Consider the following 21,563-nt stretch of genomic DNA (forward strand, 5'->3'; position numbering starts at 1 on the left):
CCCATTATATCTGGGATGTGGATGTATTCATTGGTATTCACAGTGTAACTGTATTTGACATACAATGTATACAGAGTAAAACTTTAAATACAGTGAATGTTTTTGTTCAAAATTAGTCATAACTGAAAGATAAAAAGTTTACTGTAATTTGCCCAAATATTTAGGAAGAATGTGCTGGGAAACAAGGCTGTGAAGCTGGATACACACTAAGTGATATGTCATCCAAACCAGCGGATCAGGCCGACATATCGTTCACATCGGCCAGTGTACACGCACTATTGTGCGCTACTGCGCGTATTTCGTCGCGTCTTCTGATCAGCCGATCCAAAGATATTATCAGGGACACAATGCTCCTGAATGTGGCCACTGAATTATATAGTGCTCGATCGTGCACTACATTGTTCAACATATCGCCGTCAGTCATCCACGATCCGGAATAGTCTAGTGTGTACCCAGTTTAACAGTTCCCCACTACTCCATTAGGTAAATAAATTAATGTTTTTGAGTTGGGTGGTACAAATGAATGTAGTAATAATCCCCTGCCAGGAAACAAAAACTGGACACTATAAACACCTCTCAAGGTCCTATAAACCTAAACTTATGACTAATGTACTGATGAATGTTAACATTATATCTGCAGTTACAGGCGGTAATCAGAACTGAGGATATCTGACAAGCAAATTAAAAGTCAAATATTTTAAGTTCTCCCAGGTATGAGCATTTTACATATAGAAGTGTGAATGTGTATAGAACTGAATGAATGTTTCTGTTCCTTTACACACTTTTTTTGGGGCAGATGTATTAACCTGAAGTAGGCATAAGAAAGTGATAAACCAGTGATAAATGCAAGGTGATAAACGCACCAGCCAATCAGCTCCTAACTGTTAATTTACATACTGGAGCTGATTGTCTGGTGCGTTTATCACCTTGCATTTATCACTGGTTTATCACTTCCTTATGCCTTCTCCAGGTTAATACATCTGCCCCTTTTTGATTGAAGCTCACTAATTTGAGCTACTGTGTTTGCTTCCTATAGACTGAAGGTTTTCCGGGATTTCTGACTCTAATACACTGGCTTCAGAAAACAGTGATGTTTTGTGACTATTCTCATCTCTTCTGTCCTCAGGACACACTTTGTTGGTCTCTGTAGAGAGACATTTTTCTGAAGACTGCTTTCGATCCTTCCTGCTAGCTGATTCTTTGGACTTTTTACTTGTGCTGCTTTTCTTACTTTGACTGGAATCGGATGCTGAGCATTCTTTACCAGCTACTTTCTTGTCAGGCTGATTGGATATCAACCAGTCTGCATCTATCATGGCATTTTGCTGTTCAGAAGCAATCCTATGTGCCTGTACATCCTTTATAGAAAGATCAAACGCACTTTCTTCTTTGCTCTTCTGGCTGGTGGCATAAAATTCATGGGACGCTTCTGACGCACCAATAAGAGCACCTTTCTTATCTATGTGTGGAGTCTAAAATAAATAATACAGAGTCAAATACTAATTTATATATATAAAGAAAAAAAGTAAACAAAAATCTTACTGTTGGATTAAATGGAAATTTTAACACTTTAATTTCTAATGTTCTAAAAGAAAACTAAACAATATTAAAATGTACAAAGTATATTATGTCTCATTTGTTATGAAAGTCACTGGAATATGGCTGCTTCAATACATTGATCAGAGAAGAAACAGTAACTTAAGTGTTTAAGACACATTGTTGTTAAAAAAATAAAATAAAACCTGTCTGCATAAGTTACAAAAACAACCTGTCTACAATCTGCATAAATTACAAGAAAATAATATAAAAAAAAGACATTTCATATATTACGTATATTAAACATTTTCAGTGTAACATTGAGTAAAAGCTGGACTATGTAGCCTTTAAAAGGCACAAAACATACTTTTGTTTGGAAAGAGCAGGTTGATTTAAATAAGCTTCTGAAACAAAAAAAAAACCTGGATGTAAACAAGTTTTTACTTACCTGGTCAAGTAAGTGGGTTCTGTGCAGGTTGTGGATGGTCTCAGATGACGCTTGTTGATATTTTCCAATTGTAGAAGACATTTGCGGATCCCCTGGCAAGGCAAAGTCGGACTGGTCAATGCCTACCAGCCCAGCAAGTTGACCCAACCTGAAAATACAGTGAACACATAAACCTTAAAATGTACTTCAATGCTTAAGATTCATGGATGCAAAATAGTGGCTGAAATAAAATAGTTTAATGTCTTTGGAAGTAGCAAAATATGCTCACAACTTGTTTGTTGTGTCCTCACTCATTTTTAGAGGTTTTTTTTTTTTTTTTTAAACATTAGGGGAAATGAGTACAGAAAAAAAAAAATGGAAAAAGTGAGGTGTTACATACTCTGTACATCTGAGCATGAAAGCACATCAAAATAGATGAAAGTATGGATCATCAATAGCAGAAAAGCATCCCTCTTGTGTTTTCCAGAACATTATGCTAACTGAACACTGTAATTAGGTTTGTATGTAAATGTATATACGGTCTGTGTTAGTCTGCACTTGTGTCCTGTTGTCAGCTTTACAGATGCACTCACGGCAAATAGGATTGACTCCTATAAGTCAATAATAGCGTTTCCCTCTGGAACAAAGGTGTGAGGGCAAAATTAGGGGTCAATTTGACCATAGCCCCCAAGAGACAAATTTCTAGTAGGAAGGGTGAGGGTCTGGTTGGCCTGGAACATTTCTCATACTTTCAAAGTGTCAGTATAGGCAGATAATATATTTCGAAAGAACAGCTTAAGTGCAGAAGGGCCCAAAAAAGATCCCCATATGGGTAAACGAACACTGATTTCTTCTCAATAATCCACCCATAGTTTGTGATGGAGAGGGATCAACTGATCTTGCAGTTGTGCCAAAAGCAAGCCTCTTTATATTTCACCAGGTCAGGGAGGTACAAACCACCACATTCCTTATGGTCAAATGGCTAAGGCCTATTCTCGAGGACGTTTTCCAGCTATAACTGGACAACAATTTCCGGAGTGCATATATATACTTTTTTGCCACAATATAGGAAACAGTGCAAAAAACTAAGAAATGTAGGCAATAAGGGCATTTTAAATGTCACTAAAAAGCCTAACAAGGAGACCTCATGGTTCATCCATGCATAAGTAAAATCAATAAGTTGAAAGATCAGCCATAGGATATTTGAATCTACAGATACACTAGGCATACCTCCCAACATGACCCTCTCCAGGAGGGACACGATGCTCTGCTTCTGGACTTTTCTCTTAACTTATGATTGCCATCACCTGTGCTGAACAGGTTAATGGATAAGAAAAGGTGTTTCGCACAGGTGATGGCAATCATAAATTAAGAGGGAAGCCCAGTAGCAGAGCATTCTGTCCCTCCTGGAGAGGGTCATGTTGGGAGGTATGACTAGGGAAGATTTCTTCCAATAATTAGGCAGAGTTTAGCTTGCAGAAACAGGAGCATAAGAGACCAGATATTGATAGGAAGTACCTCAGTTTTGGTAGCATTCAATTTGTAGAATTAATTTTGACTACAAGAGTCACTGATTTGATGCAGGGCCAACAATGAGGTCACTGGGTCAGTTACAAACAGAAAATCATCATCTGCAAATAAGCAGAACTTATGGGACATCCAGTGAATCTGAAGACCTTTAGAGCCAGGAGAGTTGCGATTCGGGGATAAGCTCTTTCTTGTGCCATTGGAAATGGGATGGGGGGGGGGGGGGGGGGAGAGAGGAGGGGGAAACAGGGAGGAAACTGAAGCTGAACTCTCACACCAAAATACCTCTACAGAGCTCCATAATACAGTCGCAAAACTCCTAGAGGCAAGGAAGCATTGGCATCCAGGCGCCAGCTATCAGGGGGGCACAGAGAACTTCTCTCTGTTCATGCCGCCTAATACATCGATCATTTTACCTCCCATTTCTTCAGCCATTAGTCCTAAATTCCAGAGGCTGAGCAATGGGTGGGGCTGCTGCCTGATGACTCCTCAGATCTCTCAGCCACTGATCAGGAGTCTGAAATACACTGCATCCAGAAAGTATTCACAGCACTTCACTTTCTCCACATTTTGTTATGTTACAGCCTTATTCCAAAATGGAAGAAATTAATTTTTCCCCTCAAAACTCTACACAAAATACCCCATAATGACAACGTGATTTTTTGTGATTTCTGCAAATTTATTAAAAATAAAAAACGAAGAAATCACATAAGTATTCACAGCCTTTGCCATGAAGCCCAAAATTGAGCTCAGGTGCATCCTGTTTCCACTGATCACCGTTGAGATGTTCCTACAGCTTAATTGGAGTCCATGTGTGGTAAATTCAGTTGATTGGACATGATTTGGAAAGGCACACACCTGTCTAAATAAGGTCCCACACTTGACAGTGAATGCCTGAGCACAAACCAAGCATGAAGTCAAAGGAATTTTCTGTAGACCTCCGACACAGAATTGTCTTGAGGCACAAATCTGGGGAAGGGTACAGAAAAATATCTGCTGCTTTGAAAGTCCCAATGAGCACAGTGGCCTCCATTATCCGTAAATGGAAGAAGTTCGAAACCACCAGGACTCTTCTTAGAGCTGGCTGGCCGTCTAAACTGAGTGATCGGGGGAGAAGGGCCCTAGTCAGGGAGGTGACCAAGAACCCGATGGTCACTCAATCAGAGCTACAGGATTCCTCTGTGGAGAGAGGAGAACCTTCCAGAAGGACAACCAACTCTGCAGCAATCCACCAATCAGGCGTGTTTGGTAGAGTGGCCAGACAGAAGCCAATCCTTAGTAAAAAGCACATGGCAGCCCGCCTGGAGTTTGCCAAAATGCACCTGAAGGACTCTTAGACCATGAGAAACAAAATTTCCTGGTCTGATGAGACAAAGATTGAACTTTTTGGCGTGAATGCCAGGCGTCACGTTTGGAGGAAATCAGGCACCGCTCATCACCAGGCCAATAACCATCCCGACAGTGAAGAATGGTGGTGCCAGCATCATGCTGTGGGGATGTTTTTCAGCGACAGGAACTGGAAGACTAGTCAGGATAGAGGGAAAGATGAATGCAGCAATGTACAGAGACATCCTGGATGAAAACCTGCTCCAGAGCGCTCTTGACCTCAGACTGGGGCCATGGTTCATCTTTCAGCAGGACAACGACCCTAAGCACACAGCCAAGATAGCAAAGGAGTGGCATCAGGACAACTCTGTGAATGACTTGAATCCGATTGAACATCTCTGGAGAGATCTGAAAAGGGCTGTGCACCGACGCTTCCCATCCAACCTGAGAGGTGCTGCAAAGAGGAATGGGCGAAACTGGCCAAAGATAGGTGTGCCAAGCTTGTGGCATCATATTCAAAAAGACTTGAGGCTGTAATTGCTGCCAGAGGTGCATCAACAAAGTATTGAGCAAAAGCTGTGAATACTTATGTACATGTGATTTCTTAGTTTTTTATTTTTAATAAATTTGCACAAATCTCAAAAAAACTTTTTTCACATTATCATTATGGGGTATTGTGTGTAGAATTTATTCCATTTTGGAATAAGGCTGTAACATTTGAAGCGCTGTGAATACTTTCCGGATGCAGTGTAAATAGAATTGTCTGTAAGACTGGGTACATGCCAGGACACCCTGCATTTCGTTGTCAGGGGGTTGGTCCCATCTGTGCAGCACATCAGCTGGGACAACTCCCCTGATGATGGCTCCCAGTCACACCCAGCAGCAGCCCCATGCGCACCTTTGTGGCCAGCTTTCAATGGAGGTAAGTTAAGTGCACCCCAGTGGGGGCTTGAGCTGTATGAGGATAATGAGCTAAGAGGAGGAGCACGACAGGGGAGTATGATGGGGATAAGAAGTACTACTAAGCATGTGGGATAGGGAAAGGGGAGCACAGTGTGGGGTGTGGAGGGGAAAGGAAAGCACAATGAGGGATGGGGAAAGGGGAGCACAATGAGGCATGTGGAGGGGAAAAGGGACCACAGTCTAAGGGAGAAAGAGAGCATAGTGTGGTATGTGGATGTGAGTGGGGGAGCAGTGTGGGGTATGGATGAGAGAAGGGGAGCACAGTGCGAGATGGATTCAGTATGATTTACCGGAGGGCAGGATGCTGGCTGTCCAGATCCAGACAGCTGCATCCTGCCCGCCTGAATGCCGGCAGTGGGGCGATCGCAAAGAGTCCCCTTGTGTGATCGCTGCGCTCACCACGCTTGGGGTCTGCTGCTCTCGCCACAGGATCTATTCCCACTCTATGGGTGTAGTGGACACACGCAAGTGGGAATAGTCCTGTTTTGCTGGGATTCCGGCTGGCGGCATTGTCTGCTGTCGGGATTCCGGCATCGGTATCCTGACCACCGGCAAATTGAACGGATCCCTTGAGATGTGGATGGGAAAAGTTGAGCATAGTGAGGCATGTGGGATGGAGGAAGGGGAGCACAGTGAGGAACGTGGAATGGAGGAAGGGGAGCACAGTGAGGCACGTGGAATGGAGGAAGGGGAGCACAGTGAGGCATGTGGGATGGAGGAAGGGGAGCACAGTGAGGAACGTGGAATGGAGGAAGGGGAGCACAGTGAGGAACGTGGAATGGAGGAAGGGGAGCACAGTGAGGAACGTGGAATGGAGGAAGGGGAGCACAGTGAGGCACGTGGAATGGAGGAAGGGGAGCACAGTGAGGCACGTGGATTGGAGGAAGGGGAGCACAGTGAGACATGTGGGATGGAGGAAGGGGAGCACAGTGAGACATGTGGGATGGAGGAAGGGGAGCACAGTGAGACATGTGGGATGGAGGAAGGGGAGCACAGTGAGACATGTGGGATGGAGGAAGGGGAGCACAGTGAGACATGTGGGATGGAGGAAGGGGAGCACAGTGAGGAACGTGGAATGGAGGAAGGGGAGCACAGTGAGGCATGTGGGATGGAGGAAGGGGAGCACAGTGAGACATGTGGGATGGAGGAAGGGGAGCACAGTGAGGCATGTGGGATGGAGGAAGGGGAGCACAGTGAGGAACGTGGATTGGAGGAAGGGGAGCACAGTGAGACATGTGGGATGGAGGAAGGGGAGCACAGTGAAACATGTGGGATGGAGGAAGGGGAGCACAGTGAGACATGTGGGATGGAGGAAGGGGAGCACAGTGAGGAACGTGGAATGGAGGAAGGGGAGCACAGTGAGGCATGTGGGATGGAGGAAGGGGAGCACAGTGAGACATGTGGGATGGAGGAAGGGGAGCACAGTGAGACATGTGGAATGGAGGAAGGGGAGCACAGTGAGACATGTGGAATGGAGGAAGGGGAGCACAGTGAGGCATGTGGGATGGAGGAAGGGGAGCACAGTGAGACATGTGGGATGGAGGAAGGGGAGCACAGTGAGACATGTGGAATGGAGGAAGGGGAGCACAGTGAGGCATGTGGAATGGAGGAAGGGGAGCACAGTGAGGCATGTGGGATGGAGGAAGGGGAGCACAGTGAGACATGTGGGATGGAGGAAGGGGAGCACAGTGAGACATGTGGAATGGAGGAAGGGGAGCACAGTGAGGCATGTGGAATGGAGGAAGGGGAGCACAGTGAGGCACGTGGAGGGAGAATAGGAGTATAGCGAGGCATATGCGATGGGAGAAGAGGAGCACAGTGTGGTACGTGGAGGGGTAAGGGGAGAACAACTATGAATATATATCAGGGGGCATTATAATAATGTTATATGCAATGCCTGAAGTGCTCCTTGCTAGACTGTTTAAAGCTAAAATGTTCATGAGGAAGCTCTGAAGACAATAAAGCAGCATCAGTGGGCTGTGGAATATATAGAGGCATGAGAGAGTCTGATACCATAAATTAATAAAATAAAAAAATCTGACAAATAAAATGGTGGTAGAGCACATCCTGGAAAGCACTAAGAAGTGATGTGATTGCATTATATGGTCCTTTAACCCCTCAGTTGTGCTACTGTGCATGTGCTAGACATCAGCACATACCAGTGGTTCCTACACTTTTCTTAATCACGGCGCCCTAGAGTACCAGAATTTTTTTCACGGCACCACTAGGCTAAACGTTCCTTATTGAGAAATGTAGAAAAAAATATTAAATGAAGTAAATTGTGTTTATATGTCATCCTTAGGTTCAGTTATATGGTGTAGGGACAGGATTCGCCTCTGTTTATCCACATATTTTATGATTAGCAGCCACCAGCACTAGTTTTGCCTATTACATTGATCATAAATAATTTGAATTGGTCTTGGACCACCAACTCAGGGCACCCCAGGGTGCCACGGCATACAGTTTGGGAACTACTGGCACATACACACAAGCCAGAGTCACCAGGGAGGAAAGGGAAGATACCACTGTCTATTTAGCCTCTGGGCACCTGGTATGAACTTATGCAGGGCCGGTTCTAGGGCTTCTAGCGCCCCGGGTGGGCAATAGGGCCGTGGCTTCATACAGGGGGCGTGGTAGTAGCGCCGCTGAAATGATGTGTGGTGCGCGATGATGTCATCGCGCACCGCACAGTAAAGGCTCTCTCCACGAAGGAAAACTAGACACTAAGCGTCTAGTTCCCTTCACAGCGGGGGGCAGAGGCAGCGGAACAGAGCGGGCAGCGGGGGGCACAGCAGTAGCGGATCTTGCCATGGTGCGGCGCCCTCCGGAAGGCGGCGCCCCGGGCAAAAGTCTTGCTTGCCCGTGGCAAGATCCGCCACTGAACTTATGTCTCTGCCATAATAAACTCTAAAATTGCAGTCCCAAATCTAAAACTGAACAAAACCTGATGCAGATGTTGTCAATGGAGCTTATCCTGACACCAATACCACCAGATCTATGACTCCGAGTATTATTGGAGGTTTGACGTCCAAAAACAAACATCAAATGGTTGGGTTGGACTAAACTAGTAAATCACAGGGTTTCAATAAGTGACAATTAATAGTTTGATATCTGTAATAAGGTCAATGGGTCTATAGTTTTTACAATCAGTGGGGTCCTAATCCAGGTTTGAGAAAAGGTGATACGGTCATTAGGTCGACAACACTTAGGTCGACAGTCATTAGGTCGACCACTGTTGGGCGACATGCATTAGGGCGACATGATCACTATGTCGACATGGAAAAAGGTCGACATGAGTTTTTCACACTTTTTTCGATTTTTTTTTATACTTTATACTTTAAATTTTTCATACTTTACAATCCACGTGGACTACGATTGTGAATAGTAACCTTGCCCGAAGCATGGCGTGGGGACATGGTGCACTAATTGGGGTTCCCCGTCACTTTACGAAGATAACGACAACAAAAAAAAGAGAAAAAAAACTCATGTCGACCTTTTTACCATGTCGACCTAATGACCATGTCAACCTAGTGATCATGTCGACCAACAGTGGTCGACCTAATGACTGTCAACCTAAGTGTGGTCGACCTAATGACCCATACCCAAGAAAAGTTGGGGTAAGGCACTTCCAGCAACATTTAAAAACAAAGTGTATTTAAAATAATGTCCAAGACCTCTGAATAGACTCTTCAGTTAGTCACATAGCTATGAGGGCCACGGGCCTTATCTTTTGGAAGCCAGGCACTGGAAGTTTGAAGAATGTGTGTGCACTGCATAAATGTCTGTCACTAAGCACATAACACATGCCTAATACCAGTACCACAAAATGAATCAATTCCTAATTTACATTCCATGGTGGTTCCATTAGAAATTGGCATTTCTCATAAAGAAAAAAGAAAAAAGTTGTTTGATAGCAGAGCACTGATTAAATCCTTAATTAAATTTGAACTGTTTATAGTCCATATAAAATGTTCCCAACACTGTATAAATTTTGTATGAATTGTATAATTGACCAGGTAATTTTGAAAAATTATGACAGAAAGAAATTGTGACTAGTTAGAAAATATTACTGTGCAATTACAAGTTAATGTATGCCTTATTCATTAATATTAATATACAATCTATCCTATAATAATCAACTCCTCTAGTGATATAGTAATGGTTTCTGATATCAACAAAAACATAGGAATCTCTATATAGTAAATAAACAGTGTTTGCAAAATATGCACTATATTTTTACATGCTACACGTAGTATGGGCCCCATTTTGAAAAATGAGCAGGTCTCACAGGACGCGCTGTGGCTTAATGACTGGGTGCACCTCAGACAATAGCAACCAGTGTCTAGCTGACACTAACAGACAGCTCCAAACATCAGCAAGCACCATCCCCACAGACCTGATGAAGCCCAGCACTATTGGCCAAGTGAATTGCATTGGCCCACCCCCTCTGCACCCGACCCCCGAAATGCCTGGCACAGAGGGAAACAGATACCAGCTCCCCACACTGCATGCAGCCTCCAACTGTGGCCCTCCTCACTAATGACTCCTCTGGAATACGGTCAGACTGACCTTCCATCTGACTGAGGTGGTTCTCTTCCACTGGAACTCTGCCTGGCATTTCTCCCGGTACTTGCCTGAGAGCTTCAGCCGCCTGCACAAACATTTGGATGGAGCTGCCTTCACTGCCTGTGTGCCGCCTGCTGCTTCTGAGGTGTTGCGCGCATCTCTGAGAGACCTACGCCAATGACATTAATTACCTCACCCTAGGGAGGGGGGGGGGGATTTAGGGGGGGACCCTCATTCCCAGTGTTGGTGCTGCCGTTCTTTACATATGTGTCTGGGACTTGTAGTGCCACAAACCTGGAACTGCTCCTAGCTATCCACCGTACCCTGTGCACTTTCCCCTATAAGCTGCAAGTATCCAGCCTGGCCCGGACCTACTGTCCCTGACCCCAGTTGATCTGCCTCCAAGCTCTCATAATAGCACCCCAACTGGCATATATTGGGGGTACACCCAGGACACGGGAGCCTGCACTTCATCTCTACAACCTTAATCCGTAACCCAGCATCTCTGTAGGAGTACTCTAACCCACCCAACTCTTGTCCTGTGCCCTTCCTCTGCCCTTCTGTCTGCAGCTGCAGGGTTCCCATGTTCTGCCGTCCATCGTGATGGATCCAGCATGCCCTACCTGACATCATGTCTTCCCTCCCACCCCTATTGAGCAAAAATGGAGTCTCGCACCTTCCCTTTCGTTACTGATGCTGTCCAGCACTGCTGCAATAGCGCAGCTGCAGGCAGGGAGTGAGATGAGCTGCGTCTGTTTTACATAGTATTACACTCAAATGGCAGCTAGCACCGCAGAGGGCGGAGGCGGAGCAGGGACTGGCAACATCCCCACCCTACATCACAGGCCAGTTCCTCTTCCCAATTCCCGGGCCGGGAGTCTCGTCACCCAATGTTTCTCTTGTGCTGGCTTAGCAAATAATTTTCTGTTACATAGAAACACAGAATGTGACGGCAGATAAGAACCACTTGGCCCATTTAGTCTGCCCATATTTTACCATATTTTTACCTCAAACCTTATTTGATCCTTATTTCTTTGTAAGGATATCCTTATGTCTATCCCATGCATGTTTAACCCCCTCCTTGCCCCCAGTACTGTGCCAGCTGCTATCCATCCTTACCCACAGCACTGCCTGCCCCTAAATCCCTCCTTGTCCCCCCAGCACTATTCCAACTGAGTCTGCCCTTACCCCCTCCATACCCCCAGCACTGCCGGCCCTTACTCCCCTCGACCCTCTACCCCAACTTCTCATCGTCTTTACCCCAACTGCTGATTTCCCTTAATGCCCCACTACCCCAACTGCTACCTGCCGTCACCCCCCATAATATGTGATGGGACCCAGAAACAGTGGAGTGGGATGCCAATCTATTAAAGTGAAGGGTCCCTGGGACCCACAATTTTTTTTGCTAAGCGCAACCACTGACAAAAATAGTATATATAGGGAATATATGCTGGGAATTTACCAAAGCTAACCACTTCGGGGACAGGGCCGGACTCGACTCATCATTAGACGCCGCCCCAGTCGCAACAAAGTGCTGCAAATTGAATGTCCGTCAGAAGGGGCACGACTAAAACGACATGATCCGCATCATTTTAGCCCTGCACCTTCCATGCGGACCCGCGATTACCAGTATTATTCTCCCCATCCTGTTAGAGATCCAACCACTGTTCCTGGGGAATACCCAAAATAAATTGTGACTCTGCTGCACCTTAAGGGAGAGTAGATAAGTATGTAATAGAGTTAAGGCCCCCATACATCTACAATAAATTGGGGCAATTCTCCATTTTGGAGATGACGGACACAATAAATCGGTGATGTATGGGCTCCTGATGATTCCGATCAAAAAGTGATTGGGATCACCAAATCAGATTTTTAAACAGCTTTAAAAATCACAATTTATCAGAGTAATTTTTCTGATGTACTGTAAGGTGAGGATCAGCTGATAGGCTGACCGTTTCACCTGACTGTGCGCAGGGCTATGTATATTGTATAGCAGTGGTAGTGGGGCGGGGGTTGGGTGTGAGCCTGTGTTTATCGTATAGCGGCGTGGGTAGTGGGGTGGCGGTGCGGGGGTCTGTGCAGGCACCTCGGTATAAGGTATAGCGTAAGTGGGGTGGGGGTGCAGGTGTAGGTAACTGTAAGCAGTGGGTTAATGATACAGGTAGCAGTCTGGAGATCCTAATTTCTTGCATCAGTTTTCTTTTTTTCCAAAGTTTGAGGCCTAGCTGGGGTTATAGGGAGAGGAACTCTTCTGATTGGTGCAGCTGCTCGTTCACAAAAATGACGCTAAGAACCGTAAATGGCTCACTTGATGCGCCATTTCTGAATTTCAAGATAAACACGGTGAGCCAGTCGTGGCTCTCTGCGTCATCACCCCGTCCGACGGTGGAGGAGGAGCTGGCAAATGCTCCTGAAGATAACAAGACTCCCAGGTCCTGGGTGGATGGTAGCAATGTAAAAGACCTCAAAGGCTGCTGCCTCTCTTGGTGAAGAATACTGTATAATGAAACTTATTTTTTTTTGTCTTTATTTTAGTATTTCCATTACAAGTGGGATTACAAGTGCCACCAGGGTCCAGGCACTTAATGTTTGGATGTGCTGACACTTGTGGTTCTCCAAGTACTATCGTGATGGGGCATGCTTGCTGGGACCTGTAGTCTCACTCCAACAGACAATATTATCTTTGTCAGCTATGAACCTCACACCCACTACCAAGGGGTGTGGGTGACAGCCCAGACCTTCAAAACATGCCCAGGGTAGACTGAAGAGGGGGACCCTTTAATTGGGGGGGGGGGGGGCACTTCTGCAGAAATCCCCAGTTTGGGCTATTTAGAAGGGTTGGAATGGGTGACCCCATCAAGTGTGTCCCCTTGCTCCAGCATTACCCCCCCCTGCTAGGTTCTAAAATACAGGGAGCCTCTACTCATTTTTCCCCCCAGTGTTTTTAGAGCCAGGACCGGCTCCAAGAGCCCAGCGCTGGTTCATTAAACACTAGGACCCCTACACCTTTGTTTCCCCTTATTTTTAAAACCAGTTCTGGTTCATTTGTTTTTATCATTTTTAACTATTAACAGAAGGGTTCATTGTAAGTGTAAGTACTGTAATACCGCTTTCAGATCGCAAATGCCGGATCCCACCCGGTAAGAGAAATGTGTCCTTACCGGGTGGGATCCGGCATTTGCTCTGCTATGGTGGCTTTCCGACCCGGCAATAAACCGAGTCGGTTGCCATAGCAGCAGGTGGGGGGGGGGGGGGGGGGGGCAGCAGCAGCGGGGGTGGAGGCGGCGCTGGAAGATAAGCTCATCTCCTGGGCTGCCTCTCCCTATGCTGTGAATGGGAGCCGTGTCGCATCGACGCGGCTCCCATTCACACTGCGCTTGACCCGGTATTCAACACGGGTATATCCCTTCTTTTATACCGGGTTGAATTACCGGGTCAGGCGACCCGCTAATTCGGCGAAAGTGCTTTCACATCGCACACTGACCCGGGTTATTTGTGCGATGTGAAAGGGGTATTATTGACATCAAGAGTAAAAGGGGGTGGTGGTAGTAGTAGTAGTACCACACATTACTTAAATGTTCTACATGTGACTAGTAAACTGATAATCGAGGCTATGTACGGGCATCTTCATGATGTGCAGATCAAATCTTTGGAAGGAAAAAAATTTGCAGGCACTGAAACAAATCTATAATGTATGGGCAAAGTTAGATGGAATGGGGAAACAATAAATGTGGGGGGGGGGGGGGGAAGAATCAGAGAATCTGTAAAACAATAAATTGTGATAACTTATGTATGGGGACCTTTACTGACAATCATTGTAAAATACTTATTGCACACAGAAAAAATAGGATTTTGGTACTTACCAGGTAAATCCTTTTCTTTGAATCCATAGGGCACTGGAGTACTCTTGGGATATGGACGGTTCCACAGGAACTAGGCACTGAATAGTTAAAATTTGACTATACCTCCCCTCCATATCCCAGAGTACCTCAGTGTTTTTTTACTGAGCCGAACTGAAGCTATAGAGGTTGACAATGGAGAAATACATATAACCAAAAACGGACAACAATAAAGTTGACACAAAACGAAACTGACAACTAACAGTTGACACCAACCCGATAGAATTTCTAATTTGAAACAGTCGGTAAGAGTGTGTTACCATAATATTCCCTGCACTTACCACAACCAGGTAAACAACTGCTCTGGGTGGGCGTCCAGTGCCCCCTATGGATTCAAAGAAAAGGATTTACCTGGTAAGTACCAAAATCCTATTTTCTTTTTCAACCACTAGGGGTCACTGGAGTACTCTTGGGACGTACCAAAGTTTCCCCCGTGGGCGGGAGTGCTATTTGGCACCTGTAACACTAAACGGCCAAAGCTAGATGCTGATGCCGCAAAAGTATCAAACTTATAAAAGCGCACAAACGTGTGCACTGACGACCATGTAGCCGCACGGCAAAGCTGTGTCGTAATAGCTCCACGACCAGCTGCCCATGAAGTTCCCACAGAACGTGTGGAATGAGCTGTTACCGATGTAGGCGGCTGTAACCTAGCCTGAAGATAAGCCTGACGTATGGTCAGTTTTATCCATCTGGATAAGGTCTGCTTAGAGGCTGGCCAACCCCTCTTGGCAGCATCATAGAGAACAAACAACGTATCAGTCTTACGAACTGTAGACGTTCGGGATACATAAACGCGTAATGCGCGTACCACATCCAGAGTTTCAGAATGTCCTGTTAACACAGGAACTACTATTGGTTGGTTGATGTGAAAAGATGACACTACTTTTGGTAGGAAATCGGGATTCGTCCGAAGTTCCGCTCTGTCATCATGAAACACCAAATATGGTGGCTTGCAAGACAAGGCACCCAAATCTGAAACACGCCTTGCCGAAGCCAAGGCTAGGAGAAAAATTGTTTTCCAAGTGAGAAACTTAATATCCACTTGTTGTAAGGGTTCAAAATGAAAAGACTGTAAGAAATCTAAAACCAGATTCAAGTCCCATGGCGCAGTAGGTGGAGTGAATGGAGGCTGTACTCTGAGGACACCCTGCATAAAGGTGTGTACCGACGGCAATAGAGCCAATCTTCTTTGGAAATAAAGTGACAACGCAGATATCTGCACTTTTAGTGTGGATAAACGTAGACCTCCATCTAACCCCATCTGTAGAAATAACAAAAGACGGGATAACTTGAAAGAAGATGTCGGAAACTTCCGAGCTTCACACCAACCTATATAGGCACGCCAAATTCCGTAATAATGAGCTGCCGTAACCGGCTTCCTAGCTCGTAACATGGTTGGAATGACTGATTCTGGAATGCCCTCTCTTCTTAAGAGGGCGGTCTCAACAGCCACCCCGTCAAACGCAGCCGCGCTAAATCGGGGTAAAGGAATGGACCCTGTTGTAACAGGTCCGGACGTAGTGGGAGCGGCCAAGGATCGTCTGCGAGTAATCCGCGAAGATCCGAGAACCAAGCTCTCCAAGGCCAATGTGGCGTCACTAGTATGACTGTGACGGACTCTCTCTTGATCCGTTTTAGCAACAGAGGGAGCAGCGGAAACGGTGGAAACAGATACACGAGGCTGTACGGCCACGCGACTGTGAGAGCATCCACCGCCACCGCCTTTGGATCTCTCGTTCTGGACACATACTGGGGCGTTTGATGATTGTGGCGAGATGCCAGCAGGTCCACCTGCGGGTAACCCCACCTCTGGACCAGCATGTGAAACACTTCTGGATTTAATGCCCATTCTCCTGGATGAAAATCCCGACGACTGAGATAATCCGCCTCCCAGTTGTCCACTCCCGGAATGAACACTGACGACAATATCACTTGGTGATATTCGGCCCAATTGAGGATTCGAGCTACTTCCCGCATTGCCATGCGGCTTCTCGTTCCGCCTTGTTTGTTGATGTATGCGACCGCCGTCGCATTGTCTAACTGCACCTGAACAGCCTGAGCCTGCAGCATGTGCACTGCTTGTCGCAATGCATTGTAAATTGCCCGGAGTTCCAGGACATTTATAGACAGCAATCTTTTGTGATCCGCCCAGAGACCCTGGAGCTGAAAATTTTGAACTACAGCTACCCAACCTCTGAGACTTGCGTCTGCCGTGAGAATTATCCAATTCCAGGCGCCGAACCGTTTCCCTGCGGTTACATTCTGTACTTTGAGCCACCAGAGTAGAGACACTCTGGTCCTTGGAGACAACCTCACCCTGTGGTGAATCTGTAAATGCGAGCCCGACCACTGTGCGAGCACATCCAGTTGAAAAGGACGTGAGTGAAGTCTTCCGAACTGAAGCGCTTCGAAAGCCGCCACCATTGTGCCTAAGAGGCGAATGCACAAATGAACCGAGACCGTGCGTGGCTTGAGCACTAATTGTACCAGATGACGAATGACCTGTACTTTCTGTTCGGGTAGGTAAATTCTTTGATCTACCGTATCGAGAACCATACCTAGGAATTGAAGTCGTTGAGACGGAACTGATGTGATTTCTTGAAGTTGACAATCCAACCGTGGTGAACCAGTATATTGTATGTCAGCAATGCCTGTTGAAGGAGGATTTGTTAAGACGGAGCTTTGATGAGTAAGTCGTCCAAGTACGGAACTATTATCACTCCTAGGGATCTGAGATGAGCTATCATCACAGACATCACCTTGGTGAATACCCGAGGCGCTGACGAGAGGCCAAATGGTAGAGCCTGAAACTGGTAATGGTTCTGTCGTATTGCAAACCGCAAAAACCTTTGATGAGGAGGCCAAATCGGAATGTGTAAGTACGCATCCTTGAGATCCAGCGCAATCATAAATTCCTGTGGCTCTAGACCTGCAATTACTGACCGTAGAGATTCCATCTTGAATCTGTAGTAAGTGATGTACTGTTTGAGGCCCCTTAAGTTCAATATTGGCCTGACCGAGCCATCCGGCTTCGGTACCACAAACAGACTGGAATAATAACCCTGACCCTGTTGGTGCACAGGGACCGGAATCAAAACTGCTGCGTCCAGCAGAGACTGAATGGCAGTCTGCAGAATCGCCCTCTTGCCGTCCGACAGAGGCTGTCCTGTCCTGAAAAAACGCATTGGCGGGAGACAGTCGAACTCTATTTTGTAACCTGTTAAAACTAAATTGCGGATCCACCCATCTGTGGACGTCTGAAGCCACGCCAACTGGAATGACTGAAGACGTGCTCCCACAACAGGAGATCCGAGATGGGCTCGGAGCCCGTCATGCCACTGGCTTACCGGTGACTTTAGTATCCTGACGAGTGGTATTGGTTCGTTGGAAACTACGTCCCCGACCTCGTCTACCTGGTGTGGCCGTTCCCCTGCCACGCCCGCGAAAGGACTGAGGTGTAAAGGATTTGAACGCCGGTCCAGAATACCTTTTTCTAGGAACTGTTGGAGGAAATGGTAAGAAAACCGACTTTCCTCACGTGGCCTCAGAAATCCATTTGTCCAATTCAGGACCGAATAACTTCTCGCCCTCGTAAGGTAACGCTTCTATTCCTTTTTTGACCTCTGTCTCCGCTCTCCAAGAACGTAGCCAGAGCGCACGTCGTGCTGTGACTAGCGATGCTGAAAGGCGAGAAGTGAGCTGACAGACGTCAGTAGAAGCTGTACATAAATAGTCAGCCGCTTCCCAGATTTGATCAGCGAGAAGTATAAGATGATCATCAGTTAAGGCAGATCTGAGTTCTGTTATCCATGCCATTAGAGCCTTAGTTACCCAAATGCCACTCAACCCAGGTCTAAGCAGCACTCCTGCTGCTGTATACATGGACTTTAGCATAACTTCTATTTTACGGTCCGAAGGGTCCTTGAGTGTAGTTGCAGCTGGTACTGGTATGGTTAATTTCTTTGTAAGTTTAGACACAGATGAATCCACCAACGGCAGATTCTCCCATGTAGCTGTCATAGACTCTGGAAACGGATAACGTGACCTAAATCTGTGAGGTACAGAAAACCGTTTATCCGGATTCTTCTTTGTTTCTAGTAACATTTTATTAAGAGATTCTGAAACAGGGAAACATATTGGAGTTCTCTGTCGTTTAGTAAAAACGACCTCATCATTTGTCAGAGGCTCCTCAGTCTCTGTAAAATTCAGAGACTGACGCACCACTCTGATGAGATTATCAATGCCCGGGCTGTCAAAATCGTCACCATCTGACTGCTGGTCTACTTCGCCCTCCTCAACCACATCTTGTACAGTGAGGTCTGGCGAAGAATCATCAGACAGTAACATAGCAGAAACCGGTAGTTTATAAGAAAAATGAAACTTATCCCCCTTAGTCAAAGAGGATTTGGACCTTTGGTAAGGCTGAGACCCCTCTGGTAGTTCTAGCGGTCTCACCCTAGATTCAGATCTTGCCGCCTCTCGCTCCTGCCGAGAGGCGGCCAACTCTGATTGCAATCCAGCTAAGACATCTGCTAATATAGCCCATGGGTCCGGGGTTGAAATTGGATTTGAAACCGGAGCAGAAATTGTATTTGTTTCTGAATTTACAAAACATACTTTACATGTGGTAAATCCATCAGGTAATACACCCTCACAGACATGGCAGTAAAACTGCTTTTTGGACTTTGCTGGTGTTTTACTCATTATGCAAACAGACAATACAAAATACAAAGACAAACAACCTGCGCGACTCAGTAAATAGCACCAAGGTGTCTCTATATCTCTGGCCAAGTGTGCCAGCAATATGCCTGATCTCAAATTCCCCCTAACACCCCTGCGCCCAATGGTGGAGAGATGTAATACAGGAATTCTGGAAAAGAAAACAGGAAAAACAGGAAGCATGGTTAATATGTCCCCATGCTCACAGTATATCACAAAAGTGCAGACTTATAACTTATGTAGCAGATTTATAATTCTTTATATGCTGATTTGCATATTCCTGTTACAAAGGTTTAAAAATCTATTCATGCAGCGCTGCTGGCCCTGTGCTAGGCTAATACCATACACACTCGACATTAAGTGCGTCTCCCCCTCTCCCCCGTGCTCCGCTCTCTGTACACGGAGACCGGGCTATGACACTGCGCCTTCCGGAAGCGCATTGGAGCAGGTGAACATGCCGCATAGAGCGGTGGAGCGGCCAATGCAAAATCAAAAGACCGGCGTGGCTCAGAGCGGTGGGAGAGGCACTTACACAGCGGCGCTGGAAGCGGCGGCGGGCAGCTGAGGGCAGCGGCGGGCGGCACATACACACACAGTAATCTCACACAGCGGGGAGGCAGCATGAGCTGACCGCCCCTATCAACATACCTGGACCCTGTGGTGAGGGCAATGACGGGGCTTCTCTGTAAGCACTGTCAGCCTTTTACTGCAGGAGTCCTGCACGTGGTAGTGAGGGAGCTCTTCTAGAGAGGTCCGACACCCACAGCTGCTTCAGCAGCTTTCACTATCCCAGACCCTCGCCTTCCTTGAAGGGGGAAAGGGATGTGGCTTCAAACAAAAAATCAATAATTGTGGACCAACTTCCACAAGCCTAGTTGCTCGGTGAGCACCGAAAAAACACTGAGGTACTCTGGGATATGGAGGGGAGGTATAGTCAAATTTTAACTATTCAGTGCCTAGTTCCTGTGGAACCGTTTATATCCCAAGAGTACTCCAGTGACCCCTAGTGGATGAAAAAGAAATAAACAGATATTCTTCAACCAAAACTAGATCACACCACTGGGATCCAGTCAGGAGGTCTATATTTCCAATGTTGACGAGGTCTGATTGTCAAAAGTCAGAATATTGACATGGACAATATGGCGACACATAAAATGCTGACAACCATTAATGCCAACATGGTCAATATATTCAGAATGTCATCATTTTATATGTTGATATGACATTTTTGTATTATTTGTAGGATTTGGTTTAGGGTAAGTCTAAAATATGCAAAAACCAGTATGTCGATACTTCTATTGTCAACAAATTAAATGTCAACATTATGGACATGTCGATATGTTAATCATGTCGACATTTATGATTGTTGACATATCGTCTTATGTATGTATGTAAGGTGATAACGCACCAGCCAATCATTACAGGTTTGGAAAATGACAGTTATGAGCTGATTGGCTGGTGCGTTATCACCTTCCACTTATCACTGCTTTATCACTTCTCCAGGGTTAATACATATGCCCCTATTATAGGCCATGTCGACATTCAGAACCTGTTGGCATTATGAATGGTGACTTTTCATAGATACCCACCCCACCATCATATGTTCTGCCCACGATCTTACAGCCCAAAAAGAATATACGGTGCTTAACCCTCATTTATACAAGCTGCTATAAGACTTGATTATGAATGAAGTGTACTATGTTTCAGACACTTAATGTCTGAAAAGGATTGTTCTTTCAGTTCAAGCGTCAGAGATCATTAGTCCATACATTGTTACAATAATTTACAAATATGCAGTAAGATTAAAAGCAACCAACAGTATACTATTTCCAATTAGTTAGTTATAACAATATCATAGGCACAGTCACAAAAGATGATAACAGGCTTATGAGGTACAGTATAGCAAGAGTCCAATTTTCTGATATAATTCCTATTATTTTCTCAATTATAATAAGACCCTTGTGGAAGATGGCTTAAATTTATAGGTATAATTCTTCACTCCAGAGCCTGATGTTGGGTATGGAATGGAGGGAAATGAAACCGTTACTGTAACACATAACAATATATAAAGCACAGACACTTTGTTCCAAGTATAGTATGCCCCCAACATGAATAAAGTATACACAGTAGGTCTATAATCTGCTCCTACAGTTTATGTATGATGTATATGAAAATCACACAAATGAAGTCATTTGTAATAGATTCAGATCACAAATAAAGACAGAATATTCTATGTGATAAAAAAAAAAATCCAGGCTATAAAATAGTTGCTTTATAATTATATATCAAACTGATTGTAATATATATATATATATATATATATATATATATATATGTATCAGAGTTATAAGATCAGCCAATTTCTTACTCTAGGGATAGCTGCCAATGTTTTGTAAAAGATCATATCTTGTGTTAATAACACTTTCAACAAGAGACATCAAATATTAATTTCAACAGATTATACAGAAGACATGATATGCACTGTGAACTGGCCACCAGGATTGCTATCCAGCAGAGATAATGAATGCCATAATTACATGGAGTGCAAAACAATAAATTAGCAATAAGCCAGTCACTTCGCAGACAGGTAGTGCAGC

At 45.4% G+C, this 21,563-nt stretch overlaps 1 protein-coding gene across 1 annotated transcript in view; it reads right to left on the reverse strand.

The window, feature by feature from the left end:
* Window positions 1-952: 952 nt before the first annotated feature.
* The window catches only part of CEP78 (centrosomal protein 78), a 239,311-nt gene continuing 218,700 nt past the window's right edge, over window positions 953-21,563 (reverse strand). Inside the window, exons 15-16 of the mRNA XM_063913831.1 lie at window positions 1,985-2,132; window positions 953-1,472 (exon numbers count right to left, since the gene is read on the reverse strand). Of these exons, the coding sequence (XP_063769901.1) occupies window positions 1,005-1,472; window positions 1,985-2,132 (616 nt within the window). The 3' untranslated portion in view covers window positions 953-1,004. The remainder of the gene's footprint in view (window positions 1,473-1,984; window positions 2,133-21,563) is intronic.

The sequence above is a fragment of the Pseudophryne corroboree genome, chromosome 1 (genome assembly GCF_028390025.1).
Source record: "Pseudophryne corroboree isolate aPseCor3 chromosome 1, aPseCor3.hap2, whole genome shotgun sequence".
Taxonomy (NCBI): Eukaryota; Metazoa; Chordata; class Amphibia; order Anura; family Myobatrachidae; genus Pseudophryne; species Pseudophryne corroboree.